Source organism: Pollachius pollachius, assembly GCF_949987615.1.
Source record: "Pollachius pollachius genome assembly, chromosome: 9".
NCBI classification, from domain to species: domain Eukaryota; kingdom Metazoa; phylum Chordata; class Actinopteri; order Gadiformes; family Gadidae; genus Pollachius; species Pollachius pollachius.
Window position 1 is genome coordinate 8,536,368 of NC_136942.1, and position 26,481 is coordinate 8,562,848.

At 47.6% G+C, this 26,481-nt stretch overlaps 1 protein-coding gene across 1 annotated transcript in view; it reads right to left on the bottom strand.

Moving 5' to 3' along the window:
- Nucleotides 1–1,152: 1,152 nt before the first annotated feature.
- Nucleotides 1,153–26,481, bottom strand: part of banp (BTG3 associated nuclear protein) — a 37,228-nt gene continuing 11,899 nt past the window's right edge. Inside the window, exons 9-13 of the mRNA XM_079743300.1 lie at nt 24,164–24,282; nt 22,026–22,097; nt 19,682–19,726; nt 7,150–7,290; nt 1,153–2,239 (exon numbers count right to left, since the gene is read on the bottom strand). Coding sequence (XP_079599426.1) covers nt 2,123–2,239; nt 7,150–7,290; nt 19,682–19,726; nt 22,026–22,097; nt 24,164–24,282 — 494 coding nt within the window. The 3' untranslated portion in view covers nt 1,153–2,122. The remainder of the gene's footprint in view (nt 2,240–7,149; nt 7,291–19,681; nt 19,727–22,025; nt 22,098–24,163; nt 24,283–26,481) is intronic.

The window sequence follows — 26,481 nt, forward strand, 5'->3', positions numbered from 1 at the left end:
GCCACAGAAAAGGACGATTCAGTCACTATGGTAACCTTTCCAGTTCAGGTGGACCATGATTGTAAAAGCAAATAAATGTTTTTTTAACTCCATTTCCAGAAAGCAGAACTTTTACACCCCAGATTTATTATAGCGGTCACAGGGGGGGAAATATGCTGTCCAAGACTACAGCACACTACTGCGCTGAAAGCATCAAAGGAGACAGTCTTTTCAAGGTTTCCTCTTCTTCTCACTGGGATGGGAGGAATGCGTCCACTCCTTGCCTACAGGCTGGGTGGGGGGAACTGGAACAAAGATGGCCGCAAGGTGAATTGGGCCCATTAGGGAAGCCTCTTATTTCAAACCGACAGTGGGCCTGTTAAACCCTACTAGCCTGGTAATCAAAATAAATGAGGATGTGTGTACGTGTGTGTGTGTGTGTGTGTGTACAGATGTGTGTGTGTCGATTTTGGGAGAGTATGAGGCATCTGATAAGAAGTTAAGTGTAATGGAGTCAGGAGACCAAGAGATCCAGCCTGGGGAATATCAAAGATAGCAGGAAACAAGTCCTTAAGTTGCTTCTTTTTCCCCCTAAATTTGGAGTATTTGATAGGTCTTTGCCACTGATCCAAAGTACACCATGAGTCCCACTAGTGTGGGAGACCTGTGAAAACAAGCACAGCCGTTTACTTATCGGTTACACGCTGACTTACAGAGCGATCCCTCCTCATCGCAGGCTCACTTATTCATCCTCAAAAGCCAAACAAGAACATTTCTCAGGCCAGTTGGAAAGACGAACTAGCCTCGAAACGTGAGGTTGGTTTTAGCGGATAACGCACAATGGAGCGATGGGTAATTTTGTGACGTGTGCACAGGCATGAAATACCATTAATTTTCAATCAGTATATCCTACGTATCAGTGTCTGTCCAGTTGCATCTGGACGGATGGACAGTATGTAGTAGTGTGGACCAGTAGAGATCAATATCAAGCTATTCATTGATACTTAATGTTAGAAACAGTTGAGTCAACAGTAAACAAGACTATTTTCTGGCCATCTCCGACATCATTTCCTTCCGACCGTGAAAAGCAGTTTTTTTTTCTGGAACCTGAAGCCGTTTCTTTGCCAACCAGACCAATTAAAAACACACATGACAGGGACCCACAAAATATTTTATTCACAAGAATTCATATTTTTCAGAGACAAACCCAAAGACCTTCTAACCATTCTATTGGTTACAAACTCTGTCCCATTGCAGCCCTTACCCTGTCTACTATGTGGTATTCTACCTTGAGGGGGAGGAAAAAATAAACAAGAAAAACAAAAAAATGTCAGCATGTTACAATTAGACAAATCAAACCGAGGGACAAAGCGATGCAGCGGCGGCGGCAATACGAAAACAGCCAGGGGAGCCCTTGGGGAAGGCAGGGTTTACGACAAGCAGAGACCGCTTCAGACCGCCAGGGGAGCTGATTCTTAGTGATCACAGGTCACGGCCCCCAGCCCAGGCCCAGCAGCAGGACACCGCTGCGGACATGGGGTAACGAGTGACCTCCCTCGGCCAAGTCCTGGACGTCCGCCGAACAACATATATTATATCATATCAAGGTGAAAACAGAGGGCTGCACTGCTTAGTCTTAAGGTGGAGTCGAGGACCTAAACTGAACCCAGAGTACAGGATCAACATGAACCAACATGAGCTTAACTTGAACCTTTAGATTTGACGTAAGCAGGGCGGGTGCAGATGGAGTCGGTACCGGTGGGGGGGACGTGGTCCTGCGAGGTGCTCTCCGTGGGAGGAGGACTCCCGGGTCCGTTGGGTATGCCCTGAAGGGGGGGGTGGGCCGGGTCCATCTGGCCTGGCACACCCCCGCCTAACTGCTTCCCCACTGAAGTTTCGACAGAGAACTTCAACACACTTGAATTCATGGCGTTGTTGGGAGGGCCAAAAACAACAACAACTGCTATGGTTCTTCATGCTCCAATCAATCCTCACCATCGCCGTTGGGAAATACAAAAAACTGAACAAGAAAATCTTCGTCCGTGGTGGCGCCCCCGGCTGGCCGCTGGGCTCCAGAGGGGTTTTCCCCGGTCGGGAGCATGTCTTTGGGGGCTTAGAGGAGGGCACGGTTCCCCCCCCCCCTTCAGGAGATGATGGAGTTGACGACATGCACCACCTCGCCGTTCTCTGACTGCATGGCCCCCTGGAGGGCCTCCTTCACCTCCAGGTCCTCCTGCATACCGGGGGCCAGCTCTGAGGCCTGGGGGACACAGAACATAGGAGTTAGGACACAGGACACAGGCACAGGACACAGGACGTAGGACACAGGACCTAGGACTGAGAACTGAGGAGTTAGGACTTGCGACTTACGACACAGGACATACGCCACAGGATTTAGGACTTGGGACTCATGACATAGGACACAGGATATAGGAGACAGGACAGTGAGAGGAGTGGGCGAGATCAGCTACCAAGCCAGGAGACTCATGAGGCAGTGGGTGGGGAAAGGCCGAAAGAAGGGAGAGAGAGAGAGAGAGAGAGAGAACGGGAAAGGCTGAAGGAAGGAAGAAGAGAGAGAAAAAGAGAAGAAAGAGAGAACAAGAGAAGGAAGGAAGGAGCAAAAGAAAGAAGAAAGAAAGTGAGAGAAAGAAAATCATGTTTGAGTTTATGTTTAGTAATTTAGCGGATGATTATATCTGAAACAACTCCCAGGTTGCGCTTGACAGCAATCAACAATCGATCCAAGAGCCCAATCACTACAGATCACCCTTGGCGCGACTACACAAGTCTACCTTCGCAGAAACAAGAACCACCAGATACGAGTGTTGCTTCACGATGCCGATGACGGAAGGCTCCTAGCAGGATGACTCACTCCTGACTCACTCCTTCCTGCACCGCACGCCAAAGGTTCCCTCCAACACACCTGCAGTGCTTTCTACACTCCCCCCTCTCCTGTCAGGAGCGCCGCTCTCCGACGGCCAGCTTCTCTCGGACCAGCACACAGCTGCAGCTCACCAGAACACGCCCTGCAGGATCACTGAGCCCTGGCACGCTACGCGCAACCAATAGCGACGGACAAGTAAATGGTAAACGGACTGCGTTTATAAAGTACTTTTCTAACCAGTGGCAACTGAAAGCGCTTTAAAACATTGCCTAACGTTGACCCGTTCATGCACACATTCACACACGGACAGCGGTGCCAACCATGCAAGGCAACAGCTAGATCGTCGGGGACAGTTAGGTCGAGGTGTCCTGCTCAGGGACACCTCAACACTCGGCTAGGAGGAGCCGGGGTTCGAACTAGCAACCTTCCGGTTACCAGCCAACCCGCTCTACCTCCAGAGCCACTTGCCGCCCAGTGCAGCATATGCAGAGTTCCACGGAAAAGGCTGGCTGCATCGAAACCTAGACGACGGCAGTTCTACCGCCACGGGGCCTTCGCTTGCTTCCTCCATCAGGGACGCTGCTGGATAATGGGAGTATTTCAGTTTGGCTGCGGCCCGGGCGCTTGGCAGCCATCTTCCGCAGGCTGCTTGAGGAGTGTGCCTGGGAAGAGTCCTGTCTGGCACGCCTGACCTGGGGCTCAGCCATGGCATGTCTTAACTTCCCCACCTGAAGGACCTCTTCCTCTACCGAGCACTAAAAAGTAGCGGCTAGCGTTTGAGAGGAATGGATGGACACAATGAGTAAACTAAACTAAAAATGGTGCGATTAAATAACAACAAAAGGTGGGGGTAATATATCAAAGAATTTGTATAAATGCTGCCATGTGTTTGGACAGAGATGACAGGTTTGTTTTTCCGCACAAGGGAGACAGAATCCTTAACCTTCCACTGACCGCAAAACAAACCCCCAGATCTGCACCGATGATACTAGTTTGGTTTGCTTCACGCAGCAACACATGTCCCTGTCCTCAATGCACCTCGTGCTCAAATCCTGACACTGTACTCGCGGCTCATGGGGCATCTGGAGCCAAACCCTTGGACGACCCTGCCGTTCCAACGCCAGATGAGTTGTTTAGTCATCAGAACTTGATGAACTCCAACAGACACAGACCATCGTCCCCAGACCAACACGTGCCTTCCTGGTTAAATTCCTGGAGGGAGGGTGGAGGGAAGGTGGAGGCGTGGTTCCTCTTTGTAGCTGTAAAAGTTCCTGGAAGGAATCAGCGGAGGGAAAACAAACAATATTTGATTCCACTCTGCTCTGGACTGCAGTGCAGGCCTTGGGTTACGACGCATGCAGCAGCAATCATGTACACTCATAACGTAGCGCGGCTGGCCAGAGCCCAGCCAAGCGGCTTAATCAATATAGGAAGTCTCTGCTCCGTCTATGTTCTCCCAGGGGGCATAGAGCCCGGTCACCTAGGCAACCCGACCCTAAACACTGAGACAACAAGGCTCCGACGCGAGGGAGGGAGGGAGGGGTCTTTACGAGCGGCCCTGACAGCCCGATGGAGGGCCGGTCTTGAAGTCTGCATCTTCACATGTCTCAGTGAGACGCACTTAGGATCAATCACGCTCTGCACTCCGGGCCAGACGCTGTCCTCCCATACGCGGCTCTAAACATCTACAAACCGTCCTCTTTAATCGCTCTCATGACAGGACGGGGGGCCATGGGCCGGGGGGGTATGTGGGTGAATGAGACAAGATGGATGGGATGGTGGGGGGAACAGAGGGAACACTAAAAAAGGCCTCTCAACTCAACACATATGCAGACGGCTAGGATGATGCATCGCCCGTGCGTTACATGAACGGGGCTGTCCTGCATGACTGCACAAAACATTTGAATGCTTTTGAAGGAAATATGCTTGATGCCTGTTGGACCAATCACGATCACGACAAAGACAACCTTACTGTTGCATGATCAGCACACCGTTTGGGGCCCTTGGGGAATATTTTAGAGACCTGCCTCTCCCAAAGCTCCATGTCCATGTTGGGAGACTTTGAAGGGGGGAGATTGTGAGGGGGAGACTGTGAGGGGTGAGACCATGAGGGGGCAGTGTGGTGCATGTGTCTTTCTACGTAGTAGTCATTATGCCAGCTGGCAAGCTGCACAGGAACGAGTGTGTATACACTGTACATACATGCATTTGGTTAAACTCGGACAGAAGCTGTCAATTAGCCAGATGTGCATCAGTGCATATTAAGCAACTGCAGTGTATTTTTTTATTTCCTTTAATGGAATGAGTCACTTTTAATTCCCCCGATGTCCTAACGATTGATGCGTTGGGAAATCATCGCCGAGCGCGTGAACACGCATGACTCAAGTGTTCAAGTGCGGTTTAAATTGGGATCAGGTGTGTAATCCAAACCATTTTAGGGATCTTCTAGTGTCCACTCCAGACTTCCTTCTGACTGCTTGGCCATTGCGAACAATGGGAACCTTTTTCACTTTGTGTGGTTCCCTGTTTACTGGGCCATACATCGCCAAGGACTCTCTTAACCAAAGACAGATTCCTTATGAAGCCCACTTGGCCCTCTGTGATGTGATAAAACTGAAGAGGGGAACCGAGAACAGATCTGCACCAATCCATGCATCCAATCTTAGCTATTTAATGCACTTATCTTAACACTGAACGCCTGTCAACTGCGATCGCTCTTACTTGCGATTAGGCTCGTGATCAGTGATGCCAGTAACGCGTTACTTAGTAACGCGTTACTGGCCTTGGACCACTTTTTTCGGTAACGAGTAATCTAACGCGTTTCTATTTCCAAACCAGTAATCAGATTGAAGTTACTCAAAGTCACTGTGCGTTACTATTTTTTTTATCGGATCACCGATTGGCATTGAGAGCGATGGAGTGGTGTGTGTGTGTGTGTGTGTCTGTCTGCCTGTCTGTTTGTGTGAGAGTGCGTTTGCGTCTGAAGCGTAAGTCTCCAAAGACTACAATCTATCAGAGGCGAGTGTCGACCTTGACCCTCCAGAGTCTGCGCCACCAGTTGTTTTTAGCGGCGGAACGCGTGGGAGCCTCTAAAGTTATCGCCAGAGAACCAAACCCACGTGGAGGTCTGAGCAGCTCGAGCGCTGGAACGCGCTGTTTACGTCGTTTACGTTACGCACGTGGAGATGCATCCGGTGATCGCCCCGTAATGCACGCGGTGATATTTTGTCTACGCATTAAAAGTTGGCGGAAGCAGTTGAAAGCCATGTGCCAGTGTGTGCACCCAGGGCCGTAGCACTAAATTCTGGGCCCTGTATACAAGAGGTACTGATGGGTCCCCCCCGAATACCCCCCGAATGGGGGGGTGTGGAAGAACAATTGTTGACGGGGGGAAGGAGTGGAAGAACAATTGTTGACAGGGGGGGGGAAACCGGTCGTAATTTTTTATTTTGAGGCGGCATTGGGTGTTGTCACAGCTAAATGTAACTAAGATAGACTTGTAATCTATCTTAGTTACTTTTAAAATCAAGTAATCAGTAAAGTAACTAAGTTACTATTTTAAGGAGTGACTAGTAATCAGTAATCGGTTTACTTTTTCAAGGTAACTGTGGCAACACTGCTCGTGATCACCTCGGAATGATATGTTACGTTAAACCTCGCTGTAGGAACGCTTACCCAACACAAACTATTTACATGTGTGTGTTTGCACATCTGCTGGGAAGCAGGGAAGTAATGTGTGCGTCTGCTGTCTGAGTCAGCATGCCGATCTGTGTGATCTGGGTGCGCGTGTGTGCATATGTATGTTTCTGTGTGTGTGTGCGTGCGTGCCAGCTCATGCGTGTCTGTGTGCATCTGCATATATGCGATTATGTCTTCAAATGTGTGTGTTTGTGTGTGTGCTTATGTATGTATGTCTGCATTCGAGCGATCCTGTCTTCAAATGTACCTGTGTGTCTGCTCACGCATGTGTCTGTGTATCTGAATCTGTGTGATCGTGTTTTCACATGTGCGTTTGTGTCTGCATACCTGCGATCGTGTCTTCACAAGTGCATTTGTGTGCATTGTGCGCATGCATGTGTGAGTCTGCTTATGCAGGCTTGTCTTCACATGTGTGTGTTTCTGCTCCTCGCATGTGTGTGTGAGACACACACATTTGAAGACATGACATACATGCGTGTGTTCACGAGTATGTCATCACATGTGTGTGTGTGTGTTCACGAGTATGTCATCACATGTGTGTTCACGAGTACGTCATCACGTGTGTGTGTGTGTGTGCAGGTTCTCACCTGTACAGTAGTCGTGTGGTCGGCGACGGGGGCCAGCTGGACGTACTGCACCTGGATGTCGGAGGGGAGGCTGCTGCCCTCCACCGTGGTGGCCCCCCCGTCAGACGAGGCCACCGCTATGAGCTGAGCCCCCCGCAACACCTGGAGAGCGAGAGCGAGAGCGAGAGCGAGAGAGAGAGAGAGAGCGAGAGCGAGAGCGAGAGAGCGAGAGCGAGAGACAGAGAGAGATTGCTTTATTGGTTGTAGATTTAATATTAAACGTTATCGCATCATGCACACCCCTGTTTACAAGCTCTTAAGCCTTGGTCTGACTCATGACGGGACGAGCTTGCTGTGTGAACTGCTGATCTGCTGAGGTTCGTTGTGCATCTTACTGACTATGTGTGTAATCGCAAGACTGAGCAGGTGACGACAAAATCTACTTCCCATAATAGAATGTGAGAAAGCCAAAATACTCCAATAGACGATCTGCCATTGGGCTTTAAGGAACTCTACGGGCTGGAAATAGTTGGTTCCAATTAAAAACCAAAGCTCATTTATGGCCCTGAGAAGTGTTCTTAGTTCTTCACACACACACACACACACACACACACACACACACACACACACACACACACACACACACAGCAAAAGGAATCCATGTGGATGCATGCACACAATCACACAAAATGACAGACTGACCGAGTCAGTCAGACAAGTTTGCATCACAATTCCCACAGTTGCATCTTGGTATCATGTAAACATGTTTCCCACTTCCCCTCTGGCAGACTGTTTGCACATCAAGTAGATCAGAAACGTTATGGCCTGTTCAATTCAATTATATCTTTATGAGCTTTGGTAACTGCACTTTATTAAATTATACGCTTGCTAAAATTGGAATCATTTGGCTCCGTTTCATGAAAAAAAGCCTAACAAAACAAAAGGAAACAGCAAAAAGAGTGGAGGGAAGACGAAGACGAAGAGAACGAGGGAAAGCAGATTAAAACTGGAGATTGTGTGCGGGATCCTTATCCTGAACGATGTGGAACATAAACTCTACAATGTGGCTTCCAGGCGATAATCACAGAGTAATGCGCTCCAGCTTTCACATTGAAGGCTATTCCTACAGCAGGTTGAAGACACTCTCGCTTATAGCCAAGACCACAGACAGGGCTGCACATGTGTGCACGAGGAACTAACCACACCTCGGATATGAATGCATCCAGACGCAGACGCACAGGCACGCGCACATGTGTACACACACACACACACACACACACACACACACACACACACACACACACACACACACACACACACACACACACACACACACACACAGAGCTGTAGGTGCTGACCTTCAGCAAACCGACCCACAGAGGAGTTCCCTCAGCATGCAGGACAAAGCTTTTTTATTAACCTGCAAATCACATCAGGTTGTATTGCAGCACATACACAAAGAGACCCATTGAAGAAACGAGGCGGTTCAATCGTGTCAGACCTCCTGGTGATATCAAACGTTTCTGTGTCTCATTGTGCTGTATGTGACCTCCGTGGTGTTGCAGGCCTGCGTCTCTGTCTGCATGCAGGGCACCGTGCTGGGGTGAAGCCCTGCAGTACAACACTTTGTGGAGTGGGCAGAACCACAACCGCTACACCACACAAACCTGAACCACTAGCTAGCTTTTGAAGCTCTGAGTCAGAGCGACGCCCCACTCCTCCCCATCCCCTTTATCCCCCTTCCTACATCCATCCTGCTGCCTCATCCCCGCTGCTTGCATGGAAGCCATTAGGATGTCCAGACTCACCTGGTTAGATAAAGGTTAAGTCATTTACATCTTATTTAAGGTTGGCTAAAGGCCGGGTCTGGCCACCTGCGCGGGTACGTGACTCAGTAATCAGTGGTCTGCCAAAACACTAGACGGTGTGGAGGCAGATGAGTGGCTGTGATTGATCAGCAGAAATTATGGGTAATCACACCCTTGGGATGCTAATGTGAATGCCATCGCATGCGGTGGTTATGCAGAGCAGAGCAGACATCGGCTGACTGGGAGAGCAGACAAGAGGATCACAGACAGCTGGTCAATGAGGGCAGGTGGCTTTAAATCAACCGCTACATCCTCTGCTCATCTCTAAATCACCGTGCCCTCATGAAGTCTTGCAGAGGGCGGGAGCCAAGAGAAGGGACGGCACCGTAACACTTATTGGTTCCCCATCCGATACCCAATCCGGAACTGGGTTTGGTCCATGGTCATGCTGTGTATATTGGAAATAAAAAATGGTTACATTGATTTTTCGGTGCGTTTCTGGATATTCATGAGGACACTGCGATCACAGCCCACATGTGTGCCCTCGCAGACGTCGGTCAGGCAGCTGACGGTTAAGATTGGTGAGAAATGGAAGTGGCATTGATCCTTTGGATCTGCATCACACACGTTTTTATTTTGAATTGTGATGGACTTTACAAGAGGAATACTATCGTATAATCTCTGTCGGCTGAGGGGCAACTTTGATTTTACCTTCTTCAACACGAGAAGATGGGTGAGAATAAAAACGTATCGGAGCTATGCAGAGACTCCAGTCTCTGATCCTTCCTTCACCGGTCAGATCGGAGCCACCCTAGCCGGATGTGATCGATGTGTCACCTCACTTCCTCCACCTCACTCTATGCATGTGTGCGATAACTTGGGTGCGTGTGTACGATAACATGCAAGACCGTTGTGTTTCCGTTGGCCCGAATGGTGTTGCGTCTCAACGCGTGATTAGGTGGACCGGATGCTTGACCCTGGAGAAAGTTAAACACCAGTCACCGACCTTAAAAGGGAAAAGCTCTGCATTCTCAGCTGTGCACCTCTGGGTGCTGCTCCACAGCACCCAGAGGCCTGCTCACTGGGAACAGTGAGTTGGATTACACAGGAAACTTGACGGGTCGTCGAAGAGCTTCGGACCCTCGCATTCATGACCCCATCCAGCTAATCTGAACCTCCATCTCACGCATGAGTTCATCCAAGCGACAGAGAAACACATGCTTGGCACAGACCTCAATGGTTGGAGCTCTGTTTACTAACGTGTCTCTGGCCACATGATATTATGTGAATCACCCATTCACACGCATTAGTGCTTTAGTGATGATGGAGCCAACAATGCCTGGCAACGACCAGCTGGTGGGAGCACTTAGTTCTTGTGAATTATCAGTTTCCTACTGGTCAGTCTCATCGAGGGCAGGAGCCAATCCCGGTTGACCATGAGTACATATGAGCCAATCGCAATACACTTTGACAAGAGAGGAGCCAAACGCAAAAAACTATGACAAGAGAGGAACCAATCCCAGTTGACTATGAGAACAAAGAAGCCAATCACGGTACACTCTGACAAGAGAAGCCAATCCCAGTTGACTGAGAACAAAGCAGTCAAAAGCAGTTCACTATGAGAATGAAAATCCCGGTTGACTGTGGGTGTAGGCAGCGAAGTCAGGAATCAGCAGTTAATAACTACACATCAGTTCAACTGAGGTTAACTGGAAAGCGGAGATCATGTTGTGTCTTACGAACAAACCAAAAACACCTGGTACGGCTCTACGAAACACGACCACGCCTAATATATGTGACACATTCTGTGCTCAGTGTGTCTGCAAAGGCCCCGTCAGAATTTAGGCACATTAGTTATGGTTGCAGTCCAGCTTTTATCAATTGGGAATTGCAAATAATCCGCTGTTGGCTGGATGTGGGGCTGGCTGGTCACCCGTCCGTGTCATGATGCAAAGCAGACAAGGTGCCGACCAAAAATGCGGGGTTTGAAAAACAGCCCTGGCGGACCTTGACAGATGGAGCTACGGGGGATATGTTGGCCTTCGTAAGCATCTTCAATTCCCCGCAGAGCTTGCCAGTTGCATTGAAATGAATACATCTTTTTCGAATGCCATCATGGCTTCAGCAACAATGAAACCAAGTTACTGAGGAAATGAAGAGCAAAGAGAGCGAAGGCGACCGAAAGAGAAGGGAGTAGACGAGAAAGACAGAGCAGCAGAACAACCACAGCAGCACTAATGCAGAAAACATTCAGGTTCCCAATAACTGAACGTGTAAACAAAGCATCGGCCAAAGAGCTGGTTCACTTCAAGGAGTTGCAATGCAGAAACCATGCAGGTTCCCAATAACTGAATGTGTAAACACACAGCCAAAGAGCTGCTTCACTTCAACCAGTATTTTGGTTTTATGTGACAGCAGATAAATGAAAATAATGATGGGATAAGATCAGCAACACAAAATGATCCTGTATGCATGCATAGTGACACTGTAATGCTATCCTTGTTAACTATTAGACTGATCTGTAGCAGTCATCCCGACTTCTTAGTCATTTGGAACAGCGTTGCATTATTTCTCAAACTCAAGGGAGGTCTCACTACAGCATGTGGTGCATTGACTGCTTCTGGTGTTTGTTCTAATGATTGTCACGACACAAACCCTGGAACTTATCACCCTCACTTTCCACACAAAACAACAATCCTTCCCTTTATCTATCCTCTCATAAAAATAAAACAAGAGCCAATCCACCAATCTGGTTTCCCTTTATTCCCAACTGAATACCTCTGCCTCTCTCAGCTCTCTCCAAAGGAAAGAGAAAAAGAAAATCAACCCAACAACTGCAGGAGAACAAAAGTTGGGGAAATGAGAAAGGAAACATTCAGAGCCCAGAGTGGCTGGAACTTCCTCTGTGTGCCTCTCATCCGTCAACAACATCTGGGTCTAGAGTCCTGCTGGCGGAGGACAGATGTCCAGCCTGAACCAACTCGTGGTGTGAGGGGGAGAGGGAGCAGAGAGAGGGGAGGATAAAGGATGGGAGAGGAGGGGAGGGAGAGAGAGGGAGGAGAGAAGGGAGAGAGAGGGAGCAGAGAGAGAAGAGAGGAGGGAGAGAAGAGACGGAGCAGAGAGAGAAAGAGAGAGAGGGAGCAGAGAAAGAGAAAGAGAGAAAGGGAACAGAGAGGGAGCAGAGAGAGAGAGAGAGAGAGACCTGCAACGCGAGTGGGCAGAAGCATTCCAGTGCCCTGCAATCCCCGCACCATTTGGGTTGATACAACTTTCTTGCCTACCGTCTTACCAACTGACAGAGTTTGGAGGCAAAGTCGCCAAATTGTGCTATAAAGATGATTAGGCAGCCTCAATTCCCGATTTCCGATTTAATGGTTGAAGTTGTAAATAATCCCCGTTTCCTGGACCACCCGTCGCTTCCCACGCCCACTCCCACCCCTGCCCCCACAGCACCCCGTTGTTCACAGAGGAGAACACAAAACCTGTATCCAATCAGGCCCCCTCACACATCCCCCACGACACCACATCCACCTCAACACAAGTCTGCTTCAAAGACTTGTAGGGAAGAGGTTCCGTCACAAAAACCAACATGGCTTGAGTCAGATCCACAACAAGAAAAGAAAAGAACAAGAAAAGAAATCAAGGGCTTTTGGTTCAGAATAGCACTAATAAAGACGTAATGGATCCAGAAGGATCCAGCTCTCGTAGGCAAAACGATCTTCAGAGACATTTCAGGGATCGGCAACACACATCTGAACTTTATAACTTCAGTAAATTTCATATTTCATGACAACTTTGTCGCAATCATAATTATCTAGTTTAATTCCAACAGCCAGCCCATATATAGCCCATTTGAAGTAACCGCAATGTGAAATGTTGCTTTTACTACAGCACAATGCAAACATTGCTCAAAGGAGCAATCTTTTATAGGGTAGATTCCTATTCTTTCAAGAAGAAGAGGACTCAAACTGACAGTATTGACAGAGAGGCAACAAAAGCCTGCCGGTACCATTGAATCAATCACTCAACGCTGTTGACCTACTCAGCCCAACAATGCTAATCCAACCATCATTCTCCCAGCTGCCCATGGGACGTAACGGTCGTCTCCTATCATCACGGCAACCCTTTTCCTCAAGTCCTTCAGACAGAGCATCTGTCTGCATCAATGAGTGTTTGACGCAGAGAGTTCGCCAGAAACTATAAAAACAAGGAACGAGGAAGACACCATTTAGAAGAACACAAAAAAGTCACGCTCAATTGTTTCAACGTGGCCTTGGCCAGCTCCGAAGAGCATATACCACATCGATCCTTATCTGAACCTGAATGTCCTGACGCCTAGGTCAAATATGGCCGCGGCATTCCCTTAATTCCCATTGAGGATGTGATAAAGGATCTGACTGCTCAGACCAGAGCTCCAGAGTGCGACCAAAATATTTAAAGGGGACATCTCATACCACCAGGTGTGAGTGTGATTAGCCATTACAAGCAGGTTTGAAAATGTGCAGCATTGTGACATCACAGGTTGGCGTGTCCATCTATCCGTCACACATCTAGATGGACACGCCCACCTGTGATGTCACAATGCTGCACATTTTGAAAACGGCTTGTAATGGCTAATCACACTCACAGCTGGTGGTATGATATGTCCCCTTTAAGGGTGCGACTAATATGTTTTATAGGTCGCACTGGTGCACCTGACGCTGCCCGGGATCGAAACCCAGTTCTATCAAGGACCCGGTTCCACTTTCTTCAAAACCCGAAAATCATTAACGTTTGGGCTTATCGATACCACTATCGAGTCCCGTCGTTCATTTATTTTTTTTTTTGTCCCGTAGGTCCTGTAACGTAATGTTGTGTCCCTCGAGTCGCGTCACGGCATTTAAATCAAATCAATCCAATCACTGCAGTGTGTCCACCAATGTTTTTGAACGGAATTGTAAGCAAAAAGGTATTACGAGTAAAACAAGTGAAGTCTGGCAGTTAACTTTGCTCGTGAGGATGGCTGAACGGGTGAAAAGGGTGAAAATCATTTATTGTAAAGGGGGGAACACAACCTCAATGGCCAAGCACATTAGCATTGTGCATCAAATTAAGACCAAATGCAGTACCTTCAACTGTCTCCGAGTTGAAAAGACTGTCTCCTCCTTCTCCTGTCGCACCACAGATTTGCCTGTCTTAATCATCCACCGAACTACGAGCAGTAATCGCACACACAGACATTGTTGCTAGTCCTGTCAGTTAAAAATAGTAATCCAAATTCTGAAATCGGTGTTGTAATCAGCAGCATACAAGCTAGTTATCTTAAAAAGTAAATAAAGTTTCAGATGTGCTGCGTGGTGATGTGTTGAGTTTGGCTCAGTAAAACGACTGTTAGGTTATCATGATGCGTTCAAATGTAACATACAGAAACGGTAAATTGAGTTTTTGGTGAGAAACATGAGTAATACTGTATAACTCATGTTTCTGTATTACAAATACAGTTGCATAGTGCTCTAATCATTTTAGTTTATATAACTAAAACTAAAATGATATTAAGAATTACATATTTAATTTAAAATGCAATTATTTATTTCCTACATATTTTCTTCATCACTAATAACGCTTCGTATTTCCACCAATTAATAGAAAAAGTATCGATAGCGGTATCGATAAAGACTCGGATAGTTAAGGAGTATCGAAAATGGTATCGATAAATAAATATTAATGATCCCCATCCCAACTCATGGTAGGATCATATCGTGGTCTAAACCAATAAGAGAAAGAGCTCGGTCGGTTCTTTGCCTCTGATTGGCTCTGGTCCTGTTTACTGCTTGTGTTTTTTTTTAAAATTGCGAACGACCTGAGCGCCAGAGTAACTGAAACGGATAAAGAAAATAAACGCGACAAGAGGGGGAAAATTAAGCAAGGTAAAAACATAGAATGTAAAAAACAAAAGAAACTAAGCCTACTGTTCCAACCTGCCCTACTACTGAGAGTAGTTATTCAGAGAGTCTGAATTACCCACGGAAGCCCTTTTATTTGGCAATGTTTTATTTTTCTATTTTGATTTTTAGTTTGAATTGTTCCATTTCAGCTCAGTGAAAAAAATTTTTTTTCATTTTTATTTTTATGTATAAATGTGCTTCAAATAAAGACAAGCATTTCTCTACACCTCATGCTGGGTTCCAGGGACACTTTTTATCCCGTAAGTTACGAGCTGGAACTGGGAGTGAATCGGTCTGGTACGAGTTCACGGGTAGTGAGTTGCGGGTTTGTCTGCCGTTCCAGGGCATTTTCACGGGTAGAAGGTTGTGAAAAACGGGTTACGGGTTGCCTGGAATGCACCATTATTCTTGTTAAAAAATCATTCACATTATATGAAAGTTATGGAGAGCGATAAAAAGGTGACCTTACGGCGTTAAAGGCAACGCAATGAAAAATTTGGTGCACCTAAATTTTGTGCTGGTGCACCTAAAAAAATGTTAGGCGCACCAGTGCAACCAACGCATAAAGTTAGTCTGGAGCCCTGGCTCAGACGGTTATCTCTCCGGCTGTGTGATGGTGGAGATATGAGCGAGCGTGACGGAGGGCAGCGGTTGATGTGCACTCTGGGGAGAAGTGAGATGGTGACTCACCGAGCCATACAACTTGCCATTCTTAAGATTGCGGTCGGTGAAAAGGAAGAGATCCCTTGACATTGCCTCGGAGGAAGCATACATCCCACCAGACAATACTCTGCAAACTCATGCTTTCCCCCTCCCTGATTCACCCCACACTATCTTCACTATTTGCTCTTAAGGTGCAGGCAATTTGTGTTTTTGCTGAGACTGGAAGTTGATTTCCCCACCCAGTTTGCATGGTCTGGTAATTTGTGCAGATGAGATATGCTTCGCGTGAAGAACTGGGATCATGTAAGCGGGCTGTGCAAGATATCAACAGAGGTTACGTCACCAAGGCCCTGTGCCGGACTGAGCATTTTGCCAGTAAACAAGACAGGCCGACAACAGCCAAGAGCCACAGAGCCACAGAGAGCTTGAGACCAATAAACACAGATTTGCGGCCCAGCCTGTATCTTTGTTTTAATTTTATCGTTTTCCCCCTAATCCTTCTTTTGGACCACTCATGATTAATTGCACAGCAGTGTGCACGCGCACACGCAGTGTTTACAGGACCTGGCGGTCCGGTCCGGGAGGGGTGGCGAGCCAGACGATCTGTCTGGGTGACCCAGTTCTCACAGAACCAGAATCGCTCAGAGAGGGGCCACGGAGAGCACAGCTGCCCCAGATCCAACCTTGCCCTACCCTCTGCTGATGGGGACGGCCCGTGAAGACCGAGGGGCGACCTCAAAGACAGCTTCCCCCTCTCTCCTCTCGCTCTAATGGAAGGCAGGGCTCCGCAGCATCCCGGGCCTTGGCTGGATCTTTATAGGCCTCCGCACTTATTTGGATTTGGGATGGATTCCTCAAAGAGCTTAGGGGCGTCAGTGAAGGGAGGGACAACTTTTAACTCTTTGTTGTGTCTGGGGCTCAGTGGTTACTGGTTACTTGGTGAAATGTCACAAAGGATTCAACTCGGGTCGCATTAAATATCAACCGAAGAGTAGCAGGCTTCCTGGTGTTTGTACATGTGGAGTGTGGAGGAAGTGTACATCTAACCTCACAAGATAAATGGCTTTGCGTTAACTTGTTTAAGGCCCTTAATACTATAAAAGCAAGGGACAGCACTTGCAGACATACCGTTAGCAGGGTATGTCTGCCTCTGTTTTCTTCCCCAGCCAGGACATTTATCTGACATGCCTCCATGTGGTCTATGTCTGTAGGGTTAGCTCACAGCTGAGAGGGAGAGGCTTTGAGATAAGGCTGTGCAGACAGTGAGCAGTTAAAGATTATTTTAATAGTTTATGTCTCACTCTCTCCTCCCTCACTACTTTTCTCTTCCACTCTTCCTCTCTCCATCAACAGCACCAGGAATACATTTTGTCCAATTTATTTGACATGAGCACTGCTTTCAGTCTGGCTTTACTTGGACGCTCAGCCAGTACGAATACAAAAAGGTCAGGCATATGACGCGAACAAACATGTGGACTGAAACAGCACAGATCTTGTCTGATTGTGCACATGGACACACACACACACACACACACACACACACACACACACACACACAGATCTCTATATTTGGAAAAACATATCCGCCTTTAAAACAAGGGTAACGTGTTGACTCACTTACAGCCAACCTACAACATCCAGCCCTAAATGATGAAACAACTGTTGACAGAGACCAGGTTTGTACTGACGGGGCTTTAAGATAGGCCGCGGACACACACATGCGTGCACGTGCACACACAGCCCATGGTCCTCACCCCGCCACCACCAGGGGGCCAGCGAGCCAGATGTGAGCGGAGGAGGGCAAAGGAAATGAGAGGAGCTCAGGGAACCATCTTCCTGTCTATCTTTAGTGCAGTGAGAGGAGAGGGAGGAGGCGAGGAGAGGAAGAAGAGAGGAGAAAAGGAGGAGGAGAAAAGGAGAAGAGTAAGATGAGGAGAGTGAGGAGGGGAGTAGGGGAGGAGAGAATGAGAGGAGGAGAGGAGAAAATGAGAAGAGTGGGGGATGAGGAGAGGGAGGAAGGGAGTAGGGGAGGAGTGAATGAGAGGAGGAAAGGAGGAGGAGTGGGATGAGACAGGACCTGGGGAGGGCTGGTCTGGCAAAGCTCCAGAGCTACGCTGATATAGCGTAGGCCAGGCTACAGCAATGCAGTCAGAGCACAGTCCAGAACCATTTCATCCACCACATTGATGTCAACGACGCAAGGATGTGGGGGGGTGTCTGCAAATACTAAATGAGGCAAAGAAGGGGAAAACATATCTGTTTGAAAATATATATCAAATCTGAACCAGGATTTGGTGCAGAGCGGTGCCAAAATACACAGCAGAGACAGACTGGAGAGCTGCCATCGGGCTAGGAAATCAAGGTCATTTGAGGACATGCGTCTGTGTGATTTGTGTGAAGGTTCTTGGTGTGTGTAACAGAGAGAGAGAGAGAGAGCGAGAGCGACAGAGACATAAGAGCTGGGTTGCGTGGTGACTCACACTCAATTGAAAACGCACATCGACAACAAAAATACACGGCCTGTCTATTTCACTAACACACACACAGGAACATGCATGCTCGCACGCACACAGACACCCACACACAAGTATCATTAAGAGCTCCCCTTGATTTAATTGTGTGAGTCGTGTTTACAAACAAATCAAATGAATAGACATTCTTAAAGCTATGATAAAAAAATAAGGCAGCAGCATCCTCATCATCCTCCTCCTTCTCACCACCATCATCCTCCTCCTCACCACCCTCCTCTTCCTCTTCCTCTCTCAGATGTTATTTTAGGAACCGCCAGCAGGCAGCCACTCCCCAGACACACCTGACGCATGAGTCAGCGAGGAGCTCTCGCTCCAGCTCAGGGCTCCTACTGGCCGGACACCAGGCGGTGTCGCCTCCGTCCCGGGGAGCGTGAGAAAGAGCTTTGCCGACCAGGGGTCTTGCTCATAGACAAACAGCTTGAGGACATGAATCCTGGATCACAGGCCCGCTCGGCTGCTGCAGCCTGTATATGGACCGAAACGGTCACACACTCCGGGCAGCTCCGAGAGAATCTGTCTGTCTCCCTCTCTCGCTGGGCCTCCAGCGGGAGGAACACAGAGAGAGACAGGAGGAGAGCCAAGATATCCAACTACGGCATGGGAGCTGATAGGGTCGTGGAGGAACGGAGAAGGCTTGAAGATGGGGAGGGATCGAGGAACGGCGAGTCCATGTTGTGACGTTGCTATGGTGACCGAGACTTAACAGTGCAATTTGGGATAAAATGAGTTCACAATTTATAGAATGTTATCGGTTGTTCAATTATTGTTTTCAATCGTTCCCTTCAATTTTGATCATTTTAAACTTTAATATCAGTTTTTCCCACAATGAAACCTGCTGGCTGGGAGTAATTAATATAAAGACCCCTTGGGGAGTTAGTGGCTGGTTGACATTTTTGGTTCAAGATGACTGGTTGTGTTTGAATGAGTCAATACGTTTTACTGGTAGAAATTACTTATACTAGGAACCCCTGGGAAATGCCAATTGGGCAAAATCCATGTGAACTCTACTAGGCTACGTCTGGTTCCTCTAATCGCCCCCATCCCTTAGTCGGGATTCCCCTACGATGATTCCCAGCAGCGTGCTGAGATGTCTGAGTGCTGATGTGAGTGTTCACCAACAGGATGAGCCGTCAGAGAGGTCCTAGTGTGATTGCAGTGGGGCTCTTGGGCTGCATTTCAACCAAAATGGCCTTTTACACTGGTATAACAGCATAATGCATCAACTAGCAGGCGAGAGCAGTATGTTTGCGAGACGTCTTTTTGTGTGAATGCAAATACTGTTGCTGCTGTTCTACACAATTAAAGATGTCGGTTATATTATGGTCACTATAGTCTTAAGCCATAAATGAGCTTGTGCCACATACAGTAGATTCTTGCATTTGCTATTCTTCTTATAGCAGAACGGCATTTTTCAGTCCGTTTTTTTACAGTATTTCTGTAATGGGGCGCCTGTATTATTAATTTACATATTATATATTTATTTTAATTACATTTTCCCAAAAATATATAGGCCTATATTTGTTTTTTTGCATGGCTGAGTGAAGTGACTCCAGTATCCACCACTACTGGAGACATGCGGGGTAAACGGTGCTTACCTAGTAGTTGGATAGAAAAGGTGAGCTCTTACCTGTCCATCCTGGCTGACGTGCACCTGATGGATCTGCAGGTTTCCCTGAGAGTGGGAGAGAAACACAGCCGACAATTAGAAGGAATTTCAAAGTATTTCTGAAAACAAACCCCTGTATATTCCACAACACATGTACGGTGTAAAGATGTCATTCTAAACAGTGAATTGTGATCATGTGGGCTGTACCCGTTTAAACCGTCTTTCTCCTGATTTATGCGTTTAGGAAACCTCTCTTGTAGTGGGTTTATGTTGCTTGCTCAATTCAGTTGTACACACGTCTCGCTACTGTCACAGGGAGTACGAGACTTTACAGACGAGGCAATCAACCTATAACCGATCAATGTGAAACAAGTTATGTCTGTAGAGTTGAATCGAGTTGCATTCGGTGCCGTGAACTCCCATTGTTGCCCGAAGGAAGAATGTAGAACGAAGGCAGACAGCGGCCTGCACTGGGACTTGTTTAACTCTGCTTTTGGACAACAACACACGTCCACGGCACCAAAAGCATGGCTCTGCTCTTCTGCTGGACCGACCAGAGTTGTAAGCAGGGGGGAAATAAATGGATGCCTTTGGCTCCGTCGTTGACGCGAGGGGAAAAACAATACTCAAACTGGCCGTGCCGCTCGAAAAGTACGAAATTAAATCGAACAGCGCGGCAACATAAAACGCTCTATCTATCTAGCTATCGTTGGCGCATGACTTATTATGCAGACTCTTGATTTGTGCTGGGAAAAGGCTTTTTTGGGAAGAGCAGCAGCTGGAGAAGGGACCGAACTCTGGAGCAGGCGGGTGCATCGCCACACACACACACACACGTTCACAGCGCGCATGTGGTTCTGGTAAGACACTGTTGAAATTTGGAGAGTACTTCTCATGTCCTTGGAGATGAGTCAAGAGTGATGTCATTTCTGGCGACATCTTGTAGACCACCAAAGACAGAAAAGTATCGGTAGGCTATGAGGCCAACAGTACAGTCTTCTCTCAAGAATCCCCCCAGAGGACCACCAAACCCTGTCGCTCCTCTCCACGCAGAGAGGGCACGGGATAGGCCAGCTGCACACCACGATGCACAACTTTCCTCTCGTCTTAATTCAGTTACGGGGAGACGTCTAGCGCCGTTTAAAGCAGTTCACGCTGCCATATGGGCAATGAGTAGCAAAATCTCCCCAATAGCTCATTTCCTTTTCAAGCGCGCTGAAACCAATGGCTTTGATGGGCGCAGTCGGCCCACAACCAAAACAGACCGGCTGAGTGACAGCTGGGAGTATGGGGATTTTGTTGCTAAGCTTTGAACTCTAGAAAACAAACAATATGAAGGAGTACGAGCAGGGCAGAAGGGAGGGAAAAAAAAGAGTCCTGGCTTGGGCCACAAAGAGCAGGAAAGGAGCCGGAGCTTTCCTGTCTCCACTAGAGTCCTTGAGTCTCTCTCTCTCTCTCTCTCTCTCTCTCTCTCTCTCTCTCTCTCTCTCTCTCTCTCTCTCTCTCTCTCTCTCTCTCTCTCTCTCTCTCTCTCTCTCTCTCTCTCTCTCTCTCTCTCTCTCTCTCTCTCTCTCTCTCTGATCTTCTCTCGGTTGCACTGCCGCGTCAGAGCGAGAGGATGAGGAGAACACACGAGGTGTCCTCTGTTGTGGTTCTACGGCTGCGTGACAGACCGCAATGCACTCGGAGCGAACTCCCGTCTTGTGTCTTGAGAGTCCTCCAAACCAGGGGATTAGGAGATCTTAAATAGACGACGCTGATACACATGGAGTTGGGGGCGGCTGACGTTGGCAAGGTACTGCTGGGTAGCTGCTTCCCCCTGGGGACTTGAACCCTGGTTCACCAGAATTAGCGGCAGCGTCTTAATCCCGCCGGTCACACGAGACCGTTCATCTACGGCGTCGGGTTGCTTTCTGATTCTGGGCAACTTGAGCTCATTACTGCCACATTGCCCAAATGGGTTTGGGAAAACCCCAGTTTTTGGAAGATAAAAGATAATCACTTTTCTCAAACGTTTGTACTCACGTTATATATTGAGACCAGTCAGGGAACAAAACGTTTTGCCCAACCTATAATTAATCCATCACCTATTTTATCCCCTGCATATGGTTTTCGGTGTAAGGTGTCTTAGCATGTTAGGGGGCAATGTTCTCTTGACACCAAATTGGATCCCATTATCATCGGCTGTGGTTCCCATTAAAGACCCATTAATACACTTGTCCTTTTTTTCCTCAAAATCCACAACAGAACAATGTGATCAGCCACACCCGTTTGTTTCTCTACGCACTGTTACAGACTCGGGGCAACACTTACTTAACACTGAACAGAATGCACACTAAAACAAAGAACACATATGAACACACACCTCGCTGTCTTGTGTGATCTGCACCTCCTCTCCCTGTGGCACCTGAGCGATGTGTAGCTGACCTTGAGGAATCTGAGGGGAAACAGGACGGGAGAGAGACAACGGTCAGGGCAAAACATAGAAATACACTTTGTCCCCCACAGGGGGCGCAGTGGCATGTTACCAGGTCAGGGCAAAACATTGAAATACACTGTCCCCCAAAAGGGGTTGCAGTACAATGTCAAACCTGCTGCTCCCAGGCTTTTTAAAACCATAAAAAGTTTTGCTAAACATTCACGAGACAATGTGGTCGGACTGTTATCTCATTCTGCATTTAAGAAAAACATGTGGGATTAATTGCATAACATGGTCTCTATTACCAACTACAGAGTTAGATATTGTATGATTTAAATATCAAAAAATTATTAAAAGGTTTCAGACATGCCGGCGGATAATTAAATTCCAATATGTGATTAATTACTTGTTCTGATGTAAAGTCTGGGATCAGCCCCATGCACAAGGTTTTGCTTAATGACTCATTAAAGCAATCTTGCGTTGGCAGCGGTGAACTGCCAGACTGTGTGCATGTGTGCACTTGTGTGTGTGTGCATGTGTGCGTGCGGGTGTGTGTGCGTGCGTCTCATTCCCTTTCCTGTATTAGTATCTCATTAATGTCAGCCTCAGCGATGCCGTCTTAAAGCTCTTTGCAGCTCTATCCTTCGGATTAATGAAGTTATATCTTATTGTATCTTATAAGGGGTTTTATTGAGACAAATATCAGGTCGCTACCGTTTACTTGTATTCATACTGACTCCCAACCCCCCTAGGCGAGGTAGCCCTCCCTCCCGTGGTCTCTGCCAGGCGAGACCCCTGGTCTAAGTGACGTTAGTGGGAGATAGCTGGTTGGTGGGCCAAGGCATATGGGAGCATGGCCATTAATGTTAATGTGTTCCTCGTGCGGGGTATAGCTTGCGTATTGACTGTGAACACATTGTCGTTAAGGTTGTTGGTCCCTTTTAATTATGCAGACTTCCAACAACAAATTTCCCCCAGTACACTGTTCGTTAGAGGTTCCTGTATGTGCACGTGTTTGTTCCTGATGAACACTTTTAATCATATTACAAAATAAATAAAAAAGTATTAAAAATAATTACTGCCCAAATTTCCAGCCATGCACAAAAATATATGCACATTTTAAATGATCTAAAATATCTGAGGCAATCACGAGACCGATACTGCAGAGGGAAGCTCCTCCCAACAGGAGCTGGCCATCGTTTGTGTGAGATGGTGGTACGGATAAAAGACAAGCCAACGTTGCGCCCGTTCACACATGTACCGGTCCATCCGTGGTGTTGTAATGGGTGTGACCTCTAACCCCTGCAGCTGTACATTGTCACAGCCTCCCCAAAAACAGGCCAACCACTCCCACACTGCAAGAATGAGGATTGAATTTGGCAGATCGTAGCATCCCGTCCATCTCCACGCCGCCCAAGACCGTGTCACAATGTGGTTTTCTTTTGTTGCATGCGTTCAGATTGTAAACAAGTATGAAAGCCACATCTACAAAGTCAAATGCCTCCAATTTGCGCCAAGAGAAACAGCGGCCTGTCTCCGACAGCATACTGAGGAAACTGTGCATCCAAACACAGGAACGGCGAGGTGTCCATGGAGGACCTCCACCTTTCCAGGCACCTTGTGAAACCGCCAAAGGATTCGGTGGACCAAATGCTACTTTCATGTCCTTTTGAAGACTTCAGAAACACTGTCAGGGATCTGCTCCGACTACTTACATAAAAAGATCCATGTCTACACTTAGATCCTTTTCTAGAAGTCGTTTCACACCTGGCAGGCACATTGTTGCATGATGCCATGAAAAACAAAGACAATCTGGGATCACTTGAGCAACGGTCATGGCCTTGTCAGTTGCACATTGGACCCTTGACACACACTTTGTAACTAGATCCTAGACTTTTATATTGTACATCGATTTTGTGTACTTTATTTATGCGTATCCTTATTTAATATCCATGTCGAGTTATTATTTTGGTATTTTATACTATTTGTACTCGCACTTGGTTATTTTGTGCGTGGTTGCAAAATGACAATCAGGCACTTCCTGGTTCTGACTGAGAGGAACTAGAAGAGGATAGTCCACTCACCACCTGCACCTGACCGTCTTCCCCTATGCGGTGGATCTGGACTTGCTGATTGGCCAAGGAGTAGTGCAGGGTCTGCTGGGTGGTCGTCTCCATGTGGGTTGTCTCAACGCTTCCCCCATCTGGAGAAAAAAGGAATCACATGCATGTTTAGAGTGAAAGAATAGAAATGAGTCAATCAAAGTGTAAACCACAATCATGAACAGCCCTCTGCTTTTTGTTTTAGTTTATAAGTTGTGAGGAATTCATTAAAATGTATATAGAAGAAAAGATACGAGACAAATATTAAAAAATATATGGTCAGGAATTAACAGTTAAAGTAGACTGTATATAAAACAGGTTTAGTCAGATTAACCTGTGTAAAATACAGTGTATGTTAAGTCAGTTTAACATACTTCTGAATAGCTATTTGAATCCTCTTTGGACATTTTGAAACGTGACGTTTTCAGGTTATTGCGTTTTAATTTGAATCTTTGGAATTCGGCTATTGTGTTGAAGTATTGACCAAAGGACGGCTCTATAGAGAGTAGTGCTGCTGACCGTCTCCTTGGCAGGTTTATATCGCTAGACCCTATGTCACATCACTGAAATTCGGATCGGAATATCTCCAGAACATCCGATATCTTTAAACAATGATACACTATCCCACTACATCAACTCTACTTTGATGTGTGGTTCTTTAAATACCCCACAACTGCAGCCATATGCTGCTACACATGGCACTTTCAATTTTTTATGTCGGGGCATTCCTGGCAGGCGGTCAGTACTGTAAAACCTGTTGAACGCGAGGGAACTCCGCCTACCCGCGCCAGACACGAATCGCTGGTGAATGAAACTATTTCAGTTTTAATGACATCGCAACGCAAAAAAATTATTTTGGACTGTATAATTATATATCATGCTTCAAATCTTGGCCTAAGTTTAATAGAAGGAGGAGTGACAGATTTTTGGAGGATTGAATCGAATTGAACTCCCTGGTGCACTGCAGACAATATGACAAATTAGGACTTTTGTGTTTCCTCACTGCTTCCGACCACATCCATCAGTGTGCAGTGGGTGGACTTGCTTACATAGATAAGGAATAATGCAGGGGAGAACACACACACACACTCATGGCAAAAGTGATTGGGGGGGAACATCTGCAACATGATGTAGTGTTTACACTTTATCAAATTCACCTAAATACACAACAAGGATTCTCTAGCCTTCCAAACACATTGGCAAGCTCAAGAACAAACACAACCTCCTGGCCTCAGTGTATACACAGTCTGGTTCCAAATACGCGCACGCGCACACACACACACACACACACACACACACACACACACACACACGCCGAGGCCCATCCACGCACACACACACACACACACATATATTATGACATCCACACATCCGTGCACACGCACACATTCAAGGATCCAAATGTCATGAATGGCCACTTAACTGCCAAAAAAGCCCCTAAACAAAAATCACGCAACCATTCCTCCCTCTGTCACACAATGAAAACAAGATGGCGGTAGGAGCGGCGCTTTGGCAGGGAGGCGGGGGCGCTTCAAGGTGTCCGCTAGGCGCTGCGCTCCCCTGGGCTCTGTCGGGGCCCGTCTCTGCACCGCAGAGTGCTCCGAAAATAAACTGCGTTGCCCTGACACCGTGCGCGCCCCGCACGTGCACAGCTCTCAGAGCCATGTTGTTTGTGATGTGTAGCGGGAGGGGGGGGGGGGGGGGGGGGGGGGGTTAGGGGGGGGCGGGGTTGGGACCTGGACTGCGTTTCTTCTCGCAGCGTCGTTAGAGCGGCCGTACTGTTAAGCGCTGTGGCTCTCAGCGGGCGCCGCAGCGAGAGCCAGCTGGCCGAGGGAGAGGTGTGTGTGTGTGTGTGTGTGCTCGCGTGCGTGCGTGCGTGCGTGCGTGCGTGCGTGCGTGCGTGCGTGCGTGCGTGCGTGCGTGCGTGCATGTGGCTTCAGAGAGCGGGGCCTGGCACTCTGCGAGTTCACAGGATATTTGGGTTTCCCCTGCAGTGCTTTGACTCTCAAGGTGAGGGGTGACGGATCCCAGAGATAGAGATGTGGGGGGGGTAGAGTGAGAGAGAGAAACAGAGACACATACATAGAGACACAGAGACAGAGATACAGAGAGAAAGAGACAGAGAGAGAGAGAGACAGAAACAGACATAGAGAAAGAGAAAGAGACAGAGAGAGAGACAGAGAAAGAGAAAGAGAAAGAGAAAGAGAAAGAGACAGAGACAGAGAGAGAGAACAGGGGACAGCAGGCACTCTTGTCTCCAGATTACAACCATCTGCATCAATACCTAGCCCGTCTCCGGG